The sequence below is a fragment of the Drosophila mauritiana genome, chromosome 3L, assembly GCF_004382145.1.
Source record: "Drosophila mauritiana strain mau12 chromosome 3L, ASM438214v1, whole genome shotgun sequence".
Classification (NCBI taxonomy): Eukaryota; Metazoa; Arthropoda; class Insecta; order Diptera; family Drosophilidae; genus Drosophila; species Drosophila mauritiana.
Window position 1 is genome coordinate 7,732,872 of NC_046669.1, and position 18,651 is coordinate 7,751,522.

Genomic DNA, 18,651 nt, shown 5'->3' on the forward strand with positions numbered 1-18,651 from the left:
AGAAACTTACGAACTTTTCCCAGATAGCTTATACCTTAGTTACTCCTTTAATATCCCTTACAATTATGGGGCATTAAGTGTGACAGTTTTACCCCACTTGTCCGGAATTCCGACAGCTGGCCACTCAACCACCCACCATGTCGTATGTTCCAACAAACACTCCCCAAATTGGAGCCATACAAAAAATAAAATGTGGGATCATCAAAAGTACAAAGTACAGTTAAGCAATAATCAATTGCTAAGCAATTGCTGCCATCGTTTTGTTGTTGCTCAGCGATTCGGAGTTGTTACTTGATTTGTTGCTGCCGCTGTTGTAGCTCTAGTCATTGGGTTTTCAACAGAAGTCAACACCAGAAAAGATAAAAGACAACAGCAGCATTGCAATGTGTAATTATCGTTGTCACTAATTAAAGTGGGATGACTAAAAAGGAAAACAGAGGCGAACCACACAATTTCGAGTCTTATCATCATCTTTGGCCAGGGGATTTTCAAGACACCGACTCGACGGAAAGCCAGAGCAGACAACCTGGCGAAGTGTTTAATAAATCCTAATCAGATGAAATAATTGCTTTATTTTCTTAGTGAGATAAGTTATTAACCAGTTTGGGTGTTGATAAATGGAAAAGTTATTAAGTGTCTAAAGCAAATAGGTTTTTTGAAATAGCAACTGAAAATAATTTGTTTGTCTGTATAGTATATATATTTAAATTTATCAAATAACTTATTCAATCAGTTTGCAGATATTTCAAATATTCAAATATTTTAAGTTTAGGTGCCAAAGTTACATAAATCGAATATAAAATCGATTAAAAATACCAAACAGCACAGTCGATTATCGATACATTAACATACAAGAACTCGATATATCGATACCACCTACGGTTTTTGCATCGCAGTTATTATTATTATTGTTTTACAACAAAATGCGGAGCCAGCGGTTTCTATTCGTGGCCATTTTGGCCTGTTTTCTGGTGACTATCAAATCCACGCCCCTCAGGTGAGTGCAAACAGTGCAAACTAAAATTCTATTGGAATCATTTCTGGATTTTTCCTAACCAACAAACTTTATATTTCGGTAATCCGGGATATATATTCAAGTTCAAGGTTGACCCAGTAATCCACTTTTTGCCTAACAATAAACAAAGACAGCGGCCAAATGAAGCGAATTACTCATGGTTTCATATTACCCATTGCAGCGACATATCGGATTCGAATGAATCGACTTCGGTGGATGAGAAGACACAGAAACGTCCAGACGATGACAGTGAATTCGATGGTTTCCCCTTTCGGGAAGATGATGATTCCCTGCAGGACTCGTCAAGGGAGATGTCTGTGCAGGATCACAACTGGGATGTGCTGATTTTCACGCAACAATGGCCGGTGACCACTTGCTATCATTGGCGCGAGGAAAATCCCGACCAGGAGTGCAGTCTGCCCCAGAAAAAGGAGTTCTGGACTATTCACGGCATCTGGCCAACGAAACTGCACCAAATGGGACCCAATTTCTGCAATAACTCGGCCAACTTTGATCCAGACAAACTGAATCCCATTGAGGATCGACTGGAGACCTTTTGGCCGGATCTCAAGGGTATGGACTCCACGGAGTGGCTTTGGAAACACGAATGGCAGAAGCACGGAACATGCGCCATGCTGGTGGAGGAACTGGACAACGAACTCAAGTACTTCGAGCAGGGACTCACTTGGCGTGAGGAGTACATCATGTCGCGCATCCTAGACGCCTCTGACATCCATCCCGATTCCAACAACACGGTGGCGGCCATCAATAATGCGATAGTCAAGGCACTGGGCAAGAATCCGTCCATTCACTGCCTGTACGATGGCAAACACGGCATCAGTTATCTATCGGAGATTCGCATTTGCTTCAGCAAATCCCTGGAGCTCATCGACTGCGATGGTATCAAACAGGGTGATGCCGTGCCCGTTGGTGTTCCTGGTGGCACTATCATTACCAACTGCCACATCGGTAGCCTCGTGCACTATCCCAGCCTGGTGCCACCGCTACAAAGGAAAAGCCATTGGAAGTTACCGCTCGTGAACGTCTACAAGTTGCTGCAATTCCTCATGTGGTTCACCTTGTAAACAGGTCGTTGTGCAATCCAAGCTGGGAAGTATTTTGAGGCGCGCCTTAGGAGGACTCATCGTTAACTCCAATATTATTTGATACTTCCACTGATGGTGTGCTGGAGATTCGGAGCTTAACAATCATAAACGAACTAAGACACTCGTTTTTAAATAGCTGCAAAACTAGTAAATTATAAAAAAAGATGTCATATTTTATATTATATACTTAAAAGGATTTACCAATTTATACATTTATTGTTTGGTTATCCATCCACAATTCGATAGGATTATTTATATTGTACAAAATTCTAAACATCGTACGATGTTAATCAATCTGTATTTGATTTCACACTTATTAGTTTGTAGGCTCTCCTTTGTTGACATAAACTTTGTTTTGTTTCTATTTAAAGCTTATAAGCATGTAGTCCCCTTAAAAGACACTCATTGTGAATATATTTGTATTCCAAACTCATAGATACTATTTCTGTGACTATTAACTCATGTAAACTTCGTTTTTAACGATTGCCTAATTGTTCTATTGAATTTGAGTTTAATACGCTGCATAAAACTGACCAAGCTGTCCAATCATACTGTATCTCTTTCTAGTTACTAAGATCACATTTGTTTGATTAAAACACATCGAATTGATATTTTGGAATATTGCATTGATATAATTAAATTTAGCATAACAGGTTATTGCATAGTTTGATAGCTAATGACTGTCGTCAAACAGATTACTGTAAAGGAATTGTGTTATTCTATTGCTGCTGCGTGGAGTTCCCATTATAAGTTGCCTTGTCCTTATCGTTGTCATCCTTCTTCGTATCCTGCAGTCTTCGAATGTTCGAGTCCCCATATTTTGGCGGCTGATAGCCACCGGGTCGCTGTTGGAATTGCTGGGACTTCGAGGCGGAAGCTTGGCTGGTGTTATGAGCCGGCGGAGTATTTCCCGGTCCCGGTTGATTTTGTGGAGTGGGCCGCTCAGCTGACCCGCCTGTCTGTTCTGTTGAAGCGCCATCGTATTCATAGCCCGGAGCTGGTGTCGGTCGCAGGGAGAACATATCCATGTTGCGACGGGCAGCACTAAACCATCAAGAGATTGGTATCAGAACATGAAAAATAAGTGAAGAGGCAGTACTCACGCATCGCCCTGGTGAACTTCCAGGCCGGCCTGTTGCCCTGGCCACCGGAAGCTGGCCATGAACACGCTCAGCCTCTGGGTGAGCGGTCGGAGGCCCATCTTGTTTATGTAGTCGAAAGCCTTGGCCGCCGGTGTGAGCAAAGCCCAAATTACGGTTCCCAGCATGGTCATCAGGGAGCCACCGCTTCGAACCACACGATTCACTTGCTCCTTGGTCAGCACCAGAACCACCGCATTGGGCACTAGATTTAGCTCGCTCAGGGTCTTGACCTCGTCCTCCGTTTGAAACTCCCTTCGTGGGTAACTGGCAGCCAGGGTAAAGTCACGCACATCGCTCGCCGCCAGCATCTCGTTTCGCACGTAGACACGTACGGTGGCCAGCACCTCGCCGACTGGAAAGGATTTGGTGCGCTGAATGCCACCGGGTAGTCTGATCTGCAGCCTCGTCTCGTCCACCGAACTCACCGAGGCGTCTGTTGTGATCACGTTGGAGGCAGCGGTGGCCGCCACCGAATTGTTCGTGCTGCTAATGTCCGACGTATTAAAACGTTGTGCCTGCTCTGCCCGATCGGCGGCAATCTGGGCACGAATGCGCTCCCTGGCCGCGAGCTCCTCCTGACGCTCACGTTTAATCTGTTCCTAAAGGATTGATACAAACTTGTAGAACCACTAATTTCTTCTATATATATATACTTTAAGTTATTTACCTGCATGTTCTTGAGCTCCTGCTCCTTGGTTCTTGCCTGATGGCTCTGTGCCTCTCTTCCGTCCCTGCGTCGTCTCAGCTCGTTCTCCTTCTCCCTACGTTTCTCCTCCTCCACACGCTCCTTTCTCTTCTGCTCCAGAATGTTCCTGACTTCGGCCAACTTTTCCTCGGATTCGGTGTTGCCCTGGGCTTCGAGCGGTCGTTTGTTTGAAACTGGGACAGCAGGTGTCATTAGCGGCACAGCTGGTATAAGATTATTGGTGGCAAAGTTCCGAGCAGCTGCCCCGGATGTGGAAGCTGAACCCTCCACTTTGCTGGCTGCTGCTCTCTTTTCGGCCGCCAAGGCGGTGGGAGAAGCAGCCTCTGCCTCTGATCCTGATTTTCCTTCCAAACTGGAGGTTGATACAGCAGCGGGTATAGATGCCAAGCTGGCAGGAGAATTTGGCGGATTCGTCTTGGCCTCCTCCACACCTCCAGTTGGCGAGTTTGAAACTGAGGTGGTTTCAGGATCTCTAAAGTTTTCTGATGCTGAAAAATGTTGAATTTTTTGTAAATTCCTTGTTCAATCAAAGGTTATTTCAAACCAATATGGAATCTATTGCGAGTTAGAAATCACACCGATTTCTAAAATGGACCTTTGCCTACCTGTTTGAACTACTTGGGATTCAGCAGTGCTGCTTGAGTCATCTGCTCCGGCGAAGCTCCTGACTGCATCGGGGTCCAGTGTCTTCGCACATGAAGAGTTGCTGTCGGATGCCACCGGCTCGGTACGTTTTCCCGCCAGGATCAGAACTTTATCGATCTTTTCCGTCAGTTCATCTACACTGGCCGTAACCCCAGTGGCTATCCCCAGAGGTGTACCCGTTTTGCCAATAAAGAAGAGCGAAGGAATTGGCACGACTTTGTCTAGAAATAAAAAAAAAAAAAACATCAGAGAGTTTGAATCTGGATTGCAAGCCAGAATGGTACCCACATAACGACATGAACTGTCCGTAGGCGGAGCTATTTCCCTGGACTTTGATGGCGACAAAATCGGAGGTTTCCAGGCGGGAGCGCACCTGACTGTCATCCACGAAGCGCTCCAGTTTTCGGGTCATTTCGTCCTGGCCTGAAAATCAGGTGAAATTTCACAAGAATGACGTGGTGAAATTGGCAATTTACTAATTACCCTCGATGAAGACGACGAAGACGGCGCCCTTGACCTTTGATTCCGCCACCGCCTCCGCAATGTTGCCCTTGTGCCAGTTCATGTTTGGTGTTGGAATAACGACTCGGTTCGGATACGGGTAATTTTGTCTGTTTTTGTTATTCCAGAAATATTTTTCTGCTGACAGCTGACTCCCAGGTATCGATATATATATTTGTCGATAAGTGGTCTAAAGATATTTATTATTAAATAAAACGAGTTATTTTAAAATATTTTATTTTCTTTTATTCCCGTTATTGAAGAGTGAAATGTTGTATATTTATTTTACCAACGTTTTAAATGAAAAGCTGATTAGATATGGTCGATAACACAAGCCGATAAAATCTTAATGCCGCCATGTTTTAAATTCATATTTTGAAATTTTATTGTGAATTTTCTAGAAATTCCAAACTATCGAAACCGAAAGGTATAGAAATACAACAATTCATTACAAATTTAATGAAATATTTGTTGTTGCAAAGAATCGCAAGCACATACAAATATGCCGATGAAACGGTCCATATAATCGATCCTATCTGGTATATAAAATAAAGTGGATTCAAGTTTGCTAGATAACTAACAGCTAAATCTTTAAAACAAGAAAAAATTGATTTTGACGCACGAGTTTGTATTAAGAAATCGAGCTTGATTTGCATAAAGTCTTATATGAGGATCTTATACATATATATTCAGGAAAAGGATAGCCCCGCACATCTACTTGGAGTATCTTGGACATGGTACTCTGTGACTGCCAGTGCGATTAGAAGTTTGTCAGCTGGATGCGTTGATTGCTCTTGAAATATGAGGCGACTAGATGGTCAGATTGGACTCCTGTTCGCTGGCACTACCTGCAAGGATAACATGGGTTAGAAGAATGAATGGTTAGAATGCTTCAAAGTAGTCTGTGAAGACTAAAAGACCTGGCACCTACTACTCTCGTCAATGTCGGAATTCATGATGGAACTGGCCGGGGTCACGGAAATCTCGCTGCGCTCTACGTCCGGCAGTCGGGCCACACGTACAATGCATCTCTTGGGCTTTGGTTTCAACGGGAATGGACGGGAACTCGGAGAAGTCGAGGACTTGATTCGCTCCAGATTCACGCGACACTTTCGGACCTGGTACTCCACCTCGCGCTCCACGCTCCGATCGCCCTGCACATTGAAGTAGGGATGGCGCGGGATCTTGACGATCATTTTTTTAGTCTTCGGCGACATGGTTTTAATTATAAAATTGCTGAAAATTCTCTTTCAAAGTCGGAAAACGAATGCACCTATCTCCGTAGACGCTAAATTGACAGTGTTGGTAAACTTCGCAGGCAACCTCGAACTATCGATGGTGGTGGTGGCACTACACTACTCGAAAATGATGCGTAGATTGTAGCTATATGAAATGCTTATTTAAAAGAATGTGTAATTTATAAAAATAAAAAATTATGGAATGTATTTGGTTGTCTGCTCTCTATTTTATTTACTATATATTGAACATTTCTTTCTTATCACTTTTGTTTTCTTACTATAGCTGCAACTATTGCATTCCACCGATATATACCACGGGTCGAACTATCGATAGTTCGCTATCTCGCCTGGCTTTGTTTTTGTGTGTCATTGTTAATTTTTCGTTCTCATAAATATACGAAAACTAAGCTATTAATTTTTGGAACGCAATCAGCCAACGACATGAGTGAAGTGCAGACATTGATGGATATGGGATTCCCTCGGGAACGTGTGTAAGTATCGAATACCACGGCCAACTTGTCACCGGCAAAATAAGTTACACTGTAACTATCGAATTTATTTAATCCTGAAATAAATTTCACAGGGAATATGCACTGGAGGTGACCAGTAACAAGGGCGTAGAACCGGCAATGGAGTGGCTGCTGGCCCACGTGGATGATCCAATACCATCCCGTCAAGGTGCCGGCGAATCCCCTGGTTCCGCAGCTCAACCAGCTGCTGCTGTGGATTCCTCGGGCGCAGCAGCTTCCAGTAGCACAAGTGGCGCAGGTGAAACCTCTGCTCCGGTAGCCAAGTCCCTGAAGTGCGACGAATGCGGCAAAGTTCTGAGAGATCACACCGAAGTGGAGTACCATGCCGCCAAAACTGGTCACACCAAGTTCTCCGAATCGGAGGAGGAAAAGAAGGCGCTCACCGAGGAGGAGAAGAAGGCGCAGCTGGCCCTCATCGAGGAGAAGCTTAAGCAGAAGCGCATCGAACGCGAGGAGCGCGAGAAAACCGAAGCCCTGCAGCGCGAGAAGAATCGCATCAAGTCCGGCAAGGACATGACCGAGGCCAAGCGGCGCATGGAGGAGCTGGAGATGAAGAAGATCGTTGAGCAGCGCAAGCGCGAAAAGGACGAGGAGAAGGCGGCCCGCGATCGGGTGAAGGCTCAAATTGAGGCGGACAAGGCAGCACGCAAGGCTAGGTGAGGATTAGCCCTATCCTTCCACTTCATAATGAATTATAATTCATGCTATGCAGAGAACAAAAGGAATTGGGCAACACAGAGCCAGCTCCATCCGTGAGCTCCACCACAGTCTCGTCGCCACCGGCTGGTGTGAAATCTCCGCCGCGAGACTACACCGAAACCCGCATCCAGGTGCGCCTGCAGGACGGCTCAACCCTGCAGGAAACCTTCAACGTCAAGGAGCAGCTGTCCGCCGTACGTGTGTTCATCCAGATGAAGACCGGCATCGAGTCGCCCTTCTCCCTGATGACCACCTTTCCGCGCAAACTGTTCGCCGAGGACGACTACGAGAAGCCTCTGGAAGTTCTTGGCTTGGTTCCATCCGCTGTCATCACCATGACTAAGACGCCCGCATAAATCTTTCCTACAAACTGGAAATTTAAAAACTCCCATAAACTAAACATAATGTCTAGAACTTAAATACGAAAAAACGCGGCGTGAATTAACCCCTCCCCAAAAAAAAAAAAAAAAAAAATTAATGTACGGTTTTATATATATATATTAAACACAACAATCTAAAAAAAAGTAAAGTTTTAGAGGATCTTTGAGGGCTTTTTATTAGATTTCTATTTAAAAACGATGGTAGAGCTTCCCAATAAATTTATTTCTTATATTACAATAGGATACAATTTCTATATCTAATGATTGGTCCTGTAGTTCCTACATGAAGGGCTTCACAAAGTTCTTGATCTTCTTAACGCTCCGCTCGGCGGGTCGAATGTTGAGGTGCTGCCCGAATATGGTGAACTCCATGTTGCCCACTTTCAGACCAAAGACGCACTCGCTCTTGGGTATTGTGCGCACCCGATGGTCCTTGCCGAGCAGTTTCAACACGTTCTTGGTGTCCATGACGCAGATGCCAGCCAAACTTTCGAGGGTGGAGCACTTGGACTGCAGAACCTTCAGCTTGGCACCGTGCAAATCCAGTTTCACCAACTTGCGGCTGAACTCGTCGTAGCGACCATCGTGCACCTTGGGCACTTCGTCACCTTCCCTCAGCTGCAGATGCTCGCGCACATAGCCCTTCCACAGGTGGTGCAGTGGCAGCGCCTCCTCGTACTTCATCTGCTTGGTGGGAAGAGTGTTCAAACCAAGTGCCGCATATTCCCGGCGACTCAGCGTACTGGATTTGTGGGCGCGACGTTTTCGGGAGTGCTGCTTTTTGATCTTGGTGCCCTCCAGCATGGTGATGTGATCCGGATTGATGTTAACATTGCAACGCTGGTGCGGAATCACCAGATCTGAGATAAATTCCCTCAATTCACTCGTCGCGTGTTCCATTGCTTTGTTATTTAGTTTTATTTATTTGGTGATCAACGATGTATCGATAGACGCGGGACTCTATCGATGGGAGAACAGGCGATATATTCAAATTATAATTTAAGATGCGTAGCTGTAATGTGCAATTCATATAATACAAACGAAGTAATTATTGTTGCTATTATTTATCAGAAACTGTATGTGTCAGCAATTTTTCATATTCAACGCGGCAATTCAAAAATAACGTACTTTCGCGGCAATCTGGCGCTGCCATCCTGCTTTCTAATCGAAATGTCATAAAATACAAAAAATACCAACGGAATAGAGATGGAAATAGATATTGTGCGGGCACTCTAAAAACATCGATAGCCAAACCTTGAATCGATGTACGAGTAGAAAACATCGGACATATCGATGGCCGACCAGCACTAGCAGCGCCGAACATATGTTTCAAGTCTCTCTCAACTTTCGAACGGAGCGGAACGTCGAGCGCACGAAATCGGAATTATCTCGTTGGAACAAACGTCGCCGCGTGTGATCGAAAATCCAAGTTAAGCCCATTCGTAGGGAAGCTGCGAGGCAATCAAACGCCAACCGACGATAACCATCCGCCCGCCACCCTCTTAGCCACGCCCCGCGGCCCGTGTGATAACAAAGATAATGCAATAAAGGGCAACCGTTGGAAAAATCTGTGAGAGAGCCAAGAAACGTGACCCAGGCAAAATTTTGTTTGTTTGTCTGGCTCTGCATGTACATATACATAGTTTAAACGTGCGTGAGATTGTGTATGCGCGTGTGTGTGAGCAGCCGTCGCGTTAGTAGTAGTAACACACTAAACAACAACAAAAAATTCATCTCGCGTTATTTACGATAATAATTAAACAAAATTACAAAATTGTTTCCATCTCCCTCGCTAGTTCACTCTCTCTCACACACACACGCACGAATATTACCCCCGGCGCGTTTTTCTTCCATCTCGCTCCCACAAAGGCGGAAGAAAAGAAATTATAAACGAAAAACTGCCACCGCCGCTGCTCAATAATTTGTGCATTTTTAAGGTAATTTAAAGTGAAATGGAATGCCTTGTTTGCATAGGTTAGGTTTAATTAGTCCGGAAAAGCTAAGCGAAACCCTGGGAAATATTACATATCCCCGGGCGAATTTCTTTTGTCCCGTTACTTTTCGATTTTCATGCGAGCGTTTTTTGATTGCGTTCGTTTACTGCTTGCTGTCGACTTGGGGGTGCTCGCCATTGTTTGGTTTTCAACATTTGTAAATTTGCATGAAAAGTCGGATTTTAAGTGATTTTTGTGTCTTTTGAGCGGCTTTTTGCGCAGGCAGCGCAGTCCGAAAATCACTCAAAATCGCACTCACATGCGCACACACTTACAACTGTAATACACGGACGCGCCCCGGTCGCGACAGCTAACGGCACTTTTCATGTCCTCTCGCACGCTCTCTCTCACTTTCCTCCTCTCTTCTTTCTTTTTGATTCCTGTGCAGCATCATTTGCCACCAAAAATTCGAAAAGCAAACAAAAGTAATGACAATTAAAGTACAGTGAACAATACCAAAAGCGGATTTAATTAAATCTTGCTTTTACAGAATTTACAAAAGCGTTTTTACTCAACTATTAAGCCTTTGAAATAGTTTTCAAATAATATATCTGATCTTTGAAATTTCTAAAAAAGGGTGATAACGTAAAATCTAGTGTTTGAATAGGAAAACAATCCTCCATAGATTGCTGCGCACTGTGAAAGTAAATCAAGATAGTAAATTCTATTAGCAATGTTTAAATTATATACAATTCAATGTCTACAAATGATTATTTCTCCTCTCCACTCCGCAGTTTCATTACAATGTCCTCAAATCTAATTTAAATAAGTAAGAAGTGCAATAAGCGACACGCAGCGAAACAAATAGCGCTGAACAGAGAGCACGCCAGGCCAAACAGCAACAAATGGCCAACAATTGAATGGCGGCCATCAGTTGGCCCCAGCGGCATCCATTGAGCAATCAACACCATTTCTCCCACATCAAATCAAGCACCACTTCCAGCAGCACCATCACCACCGCCACCTCAGCCACCTCAGTCACCACCGCCGTCACAGCTTTGGGAACCAGAACCACAGTCCAAGACCCAGTCGAAACCACCACCACCATCAGTAAAAGCCACAGCCTAGCAGAACCACAACCACTGAGCTCCATCGGCAACAAATACCAGAACCGGGTGCAGCTGCTCGAATTATTTGGAAAACTTGCCGCGTAGTCCATCAATGAGCGTTTCGATGTCACTGGTACAGGGTGGTGCTGCCGGTGGTGCGCCACAGGGCGCCAGCGCAATCTTGGCCGCAGCGGCTCCCTACTATCAACCGCCGGCTGTTCCCCAGGATGTCCAGCCGGATCGTCCCATCGGCTATGGAGCATTCGGAGTTGTGTGGTAAGTGGAATCATTCTATATCTCAGTGCAATAATCCAGATTATGTGCGGAGGGTGTTGCCATAGTATTGGCACAATCAAATTTTTGTTTTTCGTTTGACAAGCATGGTTATTTTCGGGTTGTTTTGCTGGTTGTCCAAGGACATCCCGCCGAAATGGGCAAATATATTTGGGAATTATAAGACAATAGGTGGGTTAGGATGCAGAAAAGGGTGTGTTAACGTCATATCCTTTTATATATATTTGCCCTTACAGAATTCATGTAATGGTAATTGATAATTGATTTCTTTATAAACTCAAAAGTTGTAAGACGGAATGTTAATACCCTATTTTGAAAAACAACCTGAATCTAATATATTTCAATGTACATTTATAATTAAAATATCGAAAGATCAAACAGTTGTTCTTTGACTAGACAAAGTCTTTGTTCTATTCGAAGAAAGGGTATCTGCAGCGTCGTTACTTTGCTGTGTGCTTTTATGTCACGGTCTCGCCGTGGGTTCAGCAACCTTCTGCTTAGGCCTTTGATTCTGTAACCCTTTTGATTGTGTTGCTGCTGTTGATGTTGATGTTTTGTGCAGCAGGCAACGTCAACATCCTCGTATTCATTTCGATTCAGAACCTCAGTCCCGGCTCTCAGCTAGCTGTCCTTCATGGTTTTGTGCACTTTTCAACGTTGCTGCGGCCCCCCGAGGGTGGATTTTTCCTATAATATATTTCTTACCCTAAGCGCGCTGGCTGGCTGGCTCTCCGTGTTTTGGCCTCCCCCCCTCAATTTGGTCTTTTCTATTTGCCCATCTCCCCGTTTATCGGGCTCTCTCTGCCTTTTTTTCTATCCCCTCGACTCTTTTTGATTTACATTTGTGTGCAAAATTTTACATTAATGGTTGCTTTAATGGGGTGAGCATTGAATATTTGTTTGTTTACTGGGGAAAGTAAAATATCTAATATGGATTAGCAACGTTTTGTTATCAATGTAACCGAAAAGCTGCCAATCTATGAAGCAAATGATTTCAACATAGCACAAAAAAAGTAGAAATCCCATGTATTTATTATTTAACTCGACTTCCTATCAATTTATTCGTAGTGTAGCCAGAAGTTTGGCAACGCTGCATTTACAAATTTCATTCACGTGTAAAACGGCATTTCCGGCTATAATCAAAACGCAAAGTGAGCCCAGTTTATCGGGCGGGTCTTTTGAGGAGTGCTGCCGGTGGGGGAGTGGTCGTCGTTGGTCGTCCGCAGGGAAGCCAGTTAAAAACTGGCACACAAGGGGGCCCCAATGGTTTAGGCACAAGGAAGTGGAAGTCCGAAGACCAGCCACAAGTGGAGGTGCCCAGAGAAACACACAAAACGTGGAGGGTCTAGTGGAAACTATGGGAGAAGGGCCCCTAGAAGAGGCCCAAGAAGAGGCTCAAGTATATCCCTCGTTACACCACCTTCCCTTTGAAGCAGCCCCCGATCCACGATTCCCTTTGGCCAACTGAAAGTGGAGCCCGCGGAATGAAGTCGTTGACGTTCGGATTGGCTTCACACGGCGATCTTTAGTGGCAACGGGTCTACCAGTTGCTAACTTGCAATAATATTCATTTACTTACAAAGTTACAACACTGTAAGCCATTGCCCCAATGGAACAATGAATTGCTTCCATATTATAAAAGTTTCCCAAATCAGAATATATAGGTCATATAGTTTTGGTGGTCTACCCCAAAATCCATGACTTAACTAGACTAAAGTGTGTAAGTTGCCGAAGTTATGAACTCATATTTTTGTTGTTCCAAAACATCGAAGTTATGGAAGTTGGACTGCATACATGTGCAGATCCTGTCCAGCAGCAAAGTAGGGGAAGCGCATGGAGTGCGACTAGAACTTGGGCTGGAATGCAATCAAGCGTTAAATTCAAGTGCCAAATGTCGAACTTGTTAGATGCAGCCGGTCAGCCTAGGCTAGGAAATGTGTTTTTCGTATTTTTTGTTTACGGCTTCTTAGTTAAAGGTGGTGCGCCTGTTTTCAGAGAGGCGGTGCGGAAAGGCCAAAAGCAGGTGAAGCGTGGATTTTCAGGTGCGGAAGGAAGTGGCCCGCAAATGGAGTGTGGGGCCCAAGTCGTAAAGTAGTTCTCGTTTTAAGTGAACTTCGGCAACGTGGCCAAGTTAGAATAGATACTTTAACAAAATCCGCTTATAAAAGTTTTGGGCAACATTAGTTGTTGTCAAGTCTCATGAAGAACTTTTCGATTAGTCAAGGTGGTTTTGCAGTGAAGTAGAATCGATTTATTTGTAGGTAGAAAGTAAGTTATTAATTTTCATAAAATTCCGTCTAAATATCTTGGCCCAGAAATAAAACCCTTTCATTTAACTGCCTCACCCTCTGGTCGATAAACACAAATGGCTAAAATAAAAACCGAATTCGATGCTTAGTGCTAGATTACTCAATTTATAATTTGTTTCCCAGAAGTGGCACTGTAGAAAGGAAAGAAATCCGAGGTAAAAACGTAACAAGAACAACAAACATTTAACCAATTATTCCTAGGCATAGTTCTACGAAATTTTCCCCAATGCAACCGACTCGAAAGAGTCAAGAAACGGCTGAGAATTATATATAAATATATAAGTGTGTGTATGTATATAGTTATATATTTGTATCCGAAACGTCGGTATGTATGCACGGATGGACGGGACAGACGGCGGGCGACTCAGGTTGCGCAGCAGAGTCGCATAAGAAATATGCTATAAGGTATCCCAAAAGACGGGCGAATGAGCGAAGATCTTTGGGCTTTACTTTAAACTACCTGCAACTGGTTTTGGGAGGTGAGCAGGCAGACGACGAACCATTGGACGGCGGGACAACTGGACAGTCGGACGGATGGTAGGAAAAAGACAGTGTAAACCTTTTGCCTGCATCGACGAAACCCGCTTCCTGCACGAATTGTGGCCGGTGGACTTCTCGACTCGATGCGATTCAACTCGAGCCGACGACTCCAGTCGTCTCCAGTCGACTCCATTCGGACCTGGACCTGGACGTCAGCCTGGCATCCCGGTGTCTTGGCCCGGTCCGCCAGCCCAGCCTCTTGGCAAGGTGTCTTTGGTCTAGGCTCACTCAGTCACTAACTCACCAGCAACTGATTCGGCTTAGCCAGTTGTTCAGTTCCTGTTATTTTTAGGCTCTGAACCAGCCCGGCCTTTGCCTTTGTTTTGGCCAGTTACCCGAGTTCCCTTGTTCCCTGGTAACAGGCTCATTTGGCCAAGAACAATTTAGAGCCTTTTAATGGCCTTTATGTTTTATTGGTACACACATAATGTGTACATTGTGGTTACTTTGGAACGCAATGTTGAAATGGGACAAACGAACTGTAGTAAAATGTTAATTAAATGTCTTGAAACACATAAATGATATCTGTGAAAGGATATAACCAATATAACAAGATATTTCTTATGATAAATATTCTAACCATCACTAAAAATAGTAATAAAGAATGAAGCAAACAAAGCAAAATGCCTAATGAATATTCAAGGGTATGTTAGGCCTCGACCTTTCGTAAAGTCTGAACTTCCCGCCTGCAGAGTCCCCATCCGATTTCTATCGGGTCGCAAATCCTGTGCTAATCTCAGCCGGGGAGTTCAGTTCCCGCATGGAATGGCAATGGTACCTTTTGCTTTTGGGCCGCGTCCAACCACCGAAAAAGATGTGTGTGTGTGTGCTCGAAGGGCCGAAAAGGAAAGCAGTGCACATGCATAGTTTTATTTACGATACCACTCATTCCAAACTCACACAATTCCGGACTTCGTACGGTGGCTATATGCCATCCACTTTTTGGAACAGCTGCTGTCGGCTGATTTTGATGCTTCGATGTGTTGCTCCTGATGCTGAATCTCCCCCTTCCGAATTCCCTATCCTGTTTATGGTCTTTTGCTGCGGTGGTTGCTTGCTTGTTTGGTTGAACAACCTTCGCCCGTTTTTCAGTTATTTTGTCTGGCAAACTCACACATGTGCACACCAGCCAGACGTTTACAGGATATGGTTGTGTCGTGAGGTCCCGCATATGTTTTTTCCACTCTCGTTTCGATTCGCTTCCCTGCGAGTGCAACATCCCGAATAGCACCGAATTTCAACCATCATCACGATGAACCACCATCCCTGCATACGTACATATATATTTTTCCGTCTGTTGCAACGACAAAGTTTTTCCAAAAACATTTTCAATTCCACGTCCTTCGTTAGGGGAACACTTTTCACGTCTGCCCTCGTGTGTGTGTGTGTATGATTGACTTTGAAAGTGTTTGAATAATTATCCTGTTTTTCCTAGCTATCCCTGGGTTTTCTCCCTTGATGCGATTTCTTTGAGTTTCCCCTCTCTTGATTGCTTTTTGCAGTTTCGCCCAAAAAGGGCGCTCAATTGGTTTATGAGTTTTTCATCAAGTTTTTCCCGAGCTTCACACATTAATTGGGTTCCTTTTTGGTTTAACTATGGCAGGAGCATATTGATTTTGTTTTCAGGCTTTAGCGAACTAGTTTTAGCTGATTAAATTTGTAAAGGGTTGGCCCAATTATAATTTATTCTTCAATTTGGCATGGCTCTTGGGGTTTGGCTGGCCCAAGTTGATTGATATGTATGACTTACTAATGAAGAAGGGCAAACATACTTCTTAATTTGTTATGGAATCTCATTAATGAGCTAAAAACTAAACTGAGAAATGCGAAACACAACTGCTTTAAGGATTTTTTTTTTACCTAATTCCTTCACGGAATCTCGATCTATTGTCCTTTATCTATCAGCATCAGTTGAAGTTTGGCAACATGGCCTAAGGAAACGAACAGGTCCTGAATTTCAGGTAGTGTACAGTGAATTCCTCCACTCATTTTTCTACTTTTCGGGTGAAACATTTGTACTACGAATAGAGAGGGTAGGGAGTTGGAGTAGGAGACAAAAGGGATTTACGCACGCAATTTTGTCCACAGCTTCATTTTAGTCCTCGCAAAGATACGGATACTACTCGGATACAGATACGCAGATACAGATACACGTACACATGTGTGTGTGTTTGCAGCTCACTTGCTGTGGCCAGCTTAGTTCACTCGAGCGGCGTTCTACGGTTCAAGTGAAGCGCAAATGTATCTTTGAAGTTTATTTTGTACTATATACCCGGCCCTATTTGCTTCCTCTTGGCACCTACCTCTTCGGATCCCCGGGTTTTAGGTATCGTGTAACAAAGTGTGGCAAAAGGGAGCGCAAGAAATAATGTTGCAGCACATGTGCGTGTGTCTGTATCGGTATCTGTATCTGTTCTGTATCTGTGTATGCCGTATTTTGTATCTGTATCTCTATGCGTGTGCCTTTGCGTTTTACCAGTATCTTGAAATAATTTTCACTTGGACCGCCTGCGAGCTGCGAGCGCCCTAAATGAAAAATAATAGTCAACCAAGTGCCACCAAAACGAAAGAAAAGCTTCCATGGGTTCTATGTTGGGATTGATGGACTGAGAAAAAAGGTTTTCTTCATCTTGGGAGTGTCTTAAAGTAACTTTCATATTGATTGGATATAGCTAACTTATTTCCATCATAAATAAGACCTGAGAAATGAAGGATATTTTTTTAAATTTTAATAAATCGACAATTGCAACCATATCGAGTCATAAGTTACTACACAAATTTGAGCTATTTTCAAATTGAAGTGTAGATCTTGTATGTGGCTAAGCCAGCATTAAATGCGATTCTTAGTTCAGTTCAACTTATTTCTCTCTGTGTAGATACCACCTCAAGCAGGTAGCGCCCCGCTAACTAACCCTCTCTTGCTGCGTGTGTGCCAAATAAATCATCGTGTGTTGGACAACAGAACGAACGTTGAACGCCGCTCCGCCTGCCCCTTCAATGCCCCCTAGCCCCCTTTCTCCCATTTCCCCAGTTTGCCCAGTTTCCCCCCGTCCATTGAGTGGAGTTCAACTGTTCTGGTGAGCTGCTCCTACCTTAGAGCTGCTCGTAAAGTGCATTGGAAAACTGAAATAGACAAGTCGAGACAGTTGGACACACCGAACACTGAAATGGATGTGGGGATTTCGGGGGCAGTCGGTGTGAGGGGCCCCAGCCCGGGGCGGTCAACTCTACTTGAACCCGAACCTAATGAAGCCACTCCGGGTGAAGAGATACTGCAAGGTTGGGGGGCAGCAAATAAAGTAAAACCCATCGGGCTGGAAGAGCAGCTCCTAGAAGAGGGGGAAACTAATTAAGTTTTGCGTCAAACTATTCGCCTCCAGGGGCCAAATGGAAAAACTATTCGAGAAGCGTTGGAAAATTTATGCATTTATGTAATTTAGCTTTGGCGGAGGTCAAAATAAGTTTCTGAACGTAAATAGTAGTAAGTAGAAGTAGCAAAGTGTGCAAAACAATGGTGTAAATTTAGAAATATACGCAGATGATAGCAAATACTTTCGGTCTTATTTATTAAAGCAAGAAATTAAAAGTTATGTTCTCGATTCATGCTAATTACTTGATGCGCGGACACCATAATCTAAATCGACAGGATCATTGTGTGCTCCACTGCCGCCCCACATCCATTTCCCACCTTCGGTCCATTGTTGTGGTGTGGCGACTCTTTGGAAAATCTCGCATATTTAGCACAATGGAAAACTCTTTTTGCCGCTGGCACGACGGCACAAGTCACTCAGCCGCAACGAGAAAATCGTGCGAGCGTTTAATGTGGCTGGCAAGCTTACTAGCAATGCTCGTCGCAGCTGCAACTGCAACAGAAATTGCAACTGCAGCAGCAACTTTTGCAACTGCAACTCCGCAGCAACGGCAGTAAACTTACTGCCATTGTCTGGATTCCCTCGGCTGCATCCTCCACAGCGTTTGCCGCTGTTTATGCTAAATGAGGGTTAACGCAAAACTTAAAGAGCAGAGGCGAAAAAAGATATTTACGAAATGAGCTTCATCTTTGGCACTTGAAAACATTTCTTTTAACGATTTTATTAACGCTGCTCACATTTAAAACTGGGATATTTAAGCATAAGTGCTATAATTTATAACAGAAACACTAGCAGATGATTTGAAATTGACATTTATTATTGCCATATATCACTATAATTGTTTTCTGTGCATTCGAAGCGGCAACTGTAAAATGCCTGCGAGTTTTCAGCTTTAAAAAATATTGAATGGTTGAACGGGGATGCAAAACTGCCTATCTGCAATCTTTGGTTGCAAAGCTTTGACAACACTTTTTCCACCCTTCTTTTTTTTTATTATTTAAAACCACCCGACTTTGTTTTCCTTTGTGCTGCAGATTTTCTCCTTTTCCCCTTTTGAATTTCCATTTTGAGTTGGCAAATTTGTAGACACATTTCGCCAATGTTTACAACATTTTCGTAGGTGTTAATTAAC

General features: G+C 43.9%; 6 protein-coding genes across 9 annotated transcripts in view; 3 read left to right on the top strand and 3 right to left on the bottom strand.

Moving 5' to 3' along the window:
• Window positions 1-873: 873 nt before the first annotated feature.
• Window positions 874-2,730, top strand: LOC117139825 (ribonuclease Oy). Its single transcript, XM_033302461.1, has 2 exons — window positions 874-997; window positions 1,197-2,730. Exons 1-2 carry the CDS (start codon window positions 924-926, stop codon window positions 2,098-2,100), a joined length of 978 nt encoding a protein of 325 aa, XP_033158352.1. The 5' UTR covers window positions 874-923; the 3' UTR covers window positions 2,101-2,730.
• LOC117139824 (UBX domain-containing protein 4) lies at window positions 2,727-5,276 on the bottom strand. The gene is made up of 6 exons (XM_033302460.1): window positions 5,098-5,276; window positions 4,903-5,037; window positions 4,575-4,835; window positions 3,931-4,457; window positions 3,225-3,862; window positions 2,727-3,165 (listed from the first exon to the last, which is right to left on the bottom strand). Exons 1-6 carry the CDS (start codon window positions 5,177-5,179, stop codon window positions 2,841-2,843), a joined length of 1,968 nt encoding a protein of 655 aa, XP_033158351.1. The 5' UTR covers window positions 5,180-5,276; the 3' UTR covers window positions 2,727-2,840.
• A 446-nt stretch (window positions 5,277-5,722) lies between these two features.
• Window positions 5,723-6,423, bottom strand: LOC117139826. Of its 2 annotated transcripts, none has more exons than XM_033302463.1 (2): window positions 6,043-6,423; window positions 5,723-5,963 (listed from the first exon to the last, which is right to left on the bottom strand). In XM_033302463.1, exons 1-2 carry the CDS (start codon window positions 6,330-6,332, stop codon window positions 5,960-5,962), a joined length of 294 nt encoding a protein of 97 aa, XP_033158354.1. In that variant the 5' UTR covers window positions 6,333-6,423; the 3' UTR covers window positions 5,723-5,959. The 2 variants fall into 2 exon arrangements, with proteins under 2 accessions (XP_033158354.1, XP_033158353.1); XM_033302462.1 differs by having other exon boundaries at window positions 6,047-6,420.
• A 259-nt stretch (window positions 6,424-6,682) lies between these two features.
• Window positions 6,683-8,056, top strand: LOC117140807 (UBX domain-containing protein 1). The gene is made up of 3 exons (XM_033303908.1): window positions 6,683-6,844; window positions 6,937-7,539; window positions 7,596-8,056. The coding sequence occupies exons 1-3, from the start codon at window positions 6,795-6,797 to the stop codon at window positions 7,936-7,938; spliced, it is 996 nt and encodes a 331-aa protein (XP_033159799.1). The 5' UTR covers window positions 6,683-6,794; the 3' UTR covers window positions 7,939-8,056.
• A 110-nt stretch (window positions 8,057-8,166) lies between these two features.
• Window positions 8,167-8,898, bottom strand: LOC117140808 (ribonuclease P protein subunit p29). 2 transcript variants are annotated; one of them, XM_033303910.1, is made up of 2 exons: window positions 8,706-8,891; window positions 8,167-8,646 (listed from the first exon to the last, which is right to left on the bottom strand). In XM_033303910.1, the coding sequence occupies exons 1-2, from the start codon at window positions 8,793-8,795 to the stop codon at window positions 8,242-8,244; spliced, it is 495 nt and encodes a 164-aa protein (XP_033159801.1). In that variant the 5' UTR covers window positions 8,796-8,891; the 3' UTR covers window positions 8,167-8,241. The 2 variants fall into 2 exon arrangements, with proteins under 2 accessions (XP_033159801.1, XP_033159800.1); XM_033303909.1 differs by having other exon boundaries at window positions 8,167-8,898.
• Window positions 8,899-11,096: 2,198 nt separating this feature from the next.
• The window catches only part of LOC117141197 (serine/threonine-protein kinase NLK), a 64,921-nt gene continuing 57,366 nt past the window's right edge, over window positions 11,097-18,651 (top strand). For both annotated transcript variants that reach the window (XR_004459466.1, XM_033304548.1), the window contains exon 1: window positions 11,097-11,281. Coding sequence is in view for 1 of the 2 variants with exons in the window: in XM_033304548.1 (XP_033160439.1) it covers window positions 11,118-11,281 (164 nt within the window). In the remaining variant the exon portion in view is untranslated. The remainder of the gene's footprint in view (window positions 11,282-18,651) is intronic.

Coding starts and splice junctions, on each gene's coding strand:
- LOC117139825 (XM_033302461.1), top strand. CDS start 924: ATGCGGAGCCAGCGGTTTCTATTCGTGGCCATTTTGGCCTGTTTTCTG. Junction 998..1,196: donor ATCAAATCCACGCCCCTCAG/GTGAGTGCAAAC, acceptor TACCCATTGCAG/CGACATATCGGATTCGAATG.
- LOC117139824 (XM_033302460.1), bottom strand. CDS start 5,179: ATGAACTGGCACAAGGGCAACATTGCGGAGGCGGTGGCGGAATCAAAG. Junction 5,038..5,097: donor CTTCGTCGTCTTCATCGAGG/GTAATTAGTAAA, acceptor CCTGATTTTCAG/GCCAGGACGAAATGACCCGA. Junction 4,458..4,574: donor ATCCCAAGTAGTTCAAACAG/GTAGGCAAAGGT, acceptor AACATTTTTCAG/CATCAGAAAACTTTAGAGAT.
- LOC117139826 (XM_033302462.1), bottom strand. CDS start 6,332: ATGTCGCCGAAGACTAAAAAAATGATCGTCAAGATCCCGCGCCATCCC. Junction 5,964..6,046: donor TTCCGACATTGACGAGAGTA/GTAGGTGCCAGG, acceptor TTATCCTTGCAG/GTAGTGCCAGCGAACAGGAG.
- LOC117140807 (XM_033303908.1), top strand. CDS start 6,795: ATGAGTGAAGTGCAGACATTGATGGATATGGGATTCCCTCGGGAACGT. Junction 6,845..6,936: donor GGATTCCCTCGGGAACGTGT/GTAAGTATCGAA, acceptor TAAATTTCACAG/GGAATATGCACTGGAGGTGA. Junction 7,540..7,595: donor AAGGCAGCACGCAAGGCTAG/GTGAGGATTAGC, acceptor CATGCTATGCAG/AGAACAAAAGGAATTGGGCA.
- LOC117140808 (XM_033303909.1), bottom strand. CDS start 8,862: ATGGAACACGCGACGAGTGAATTGAGGGAATTTATCTCAGATCTGGTG.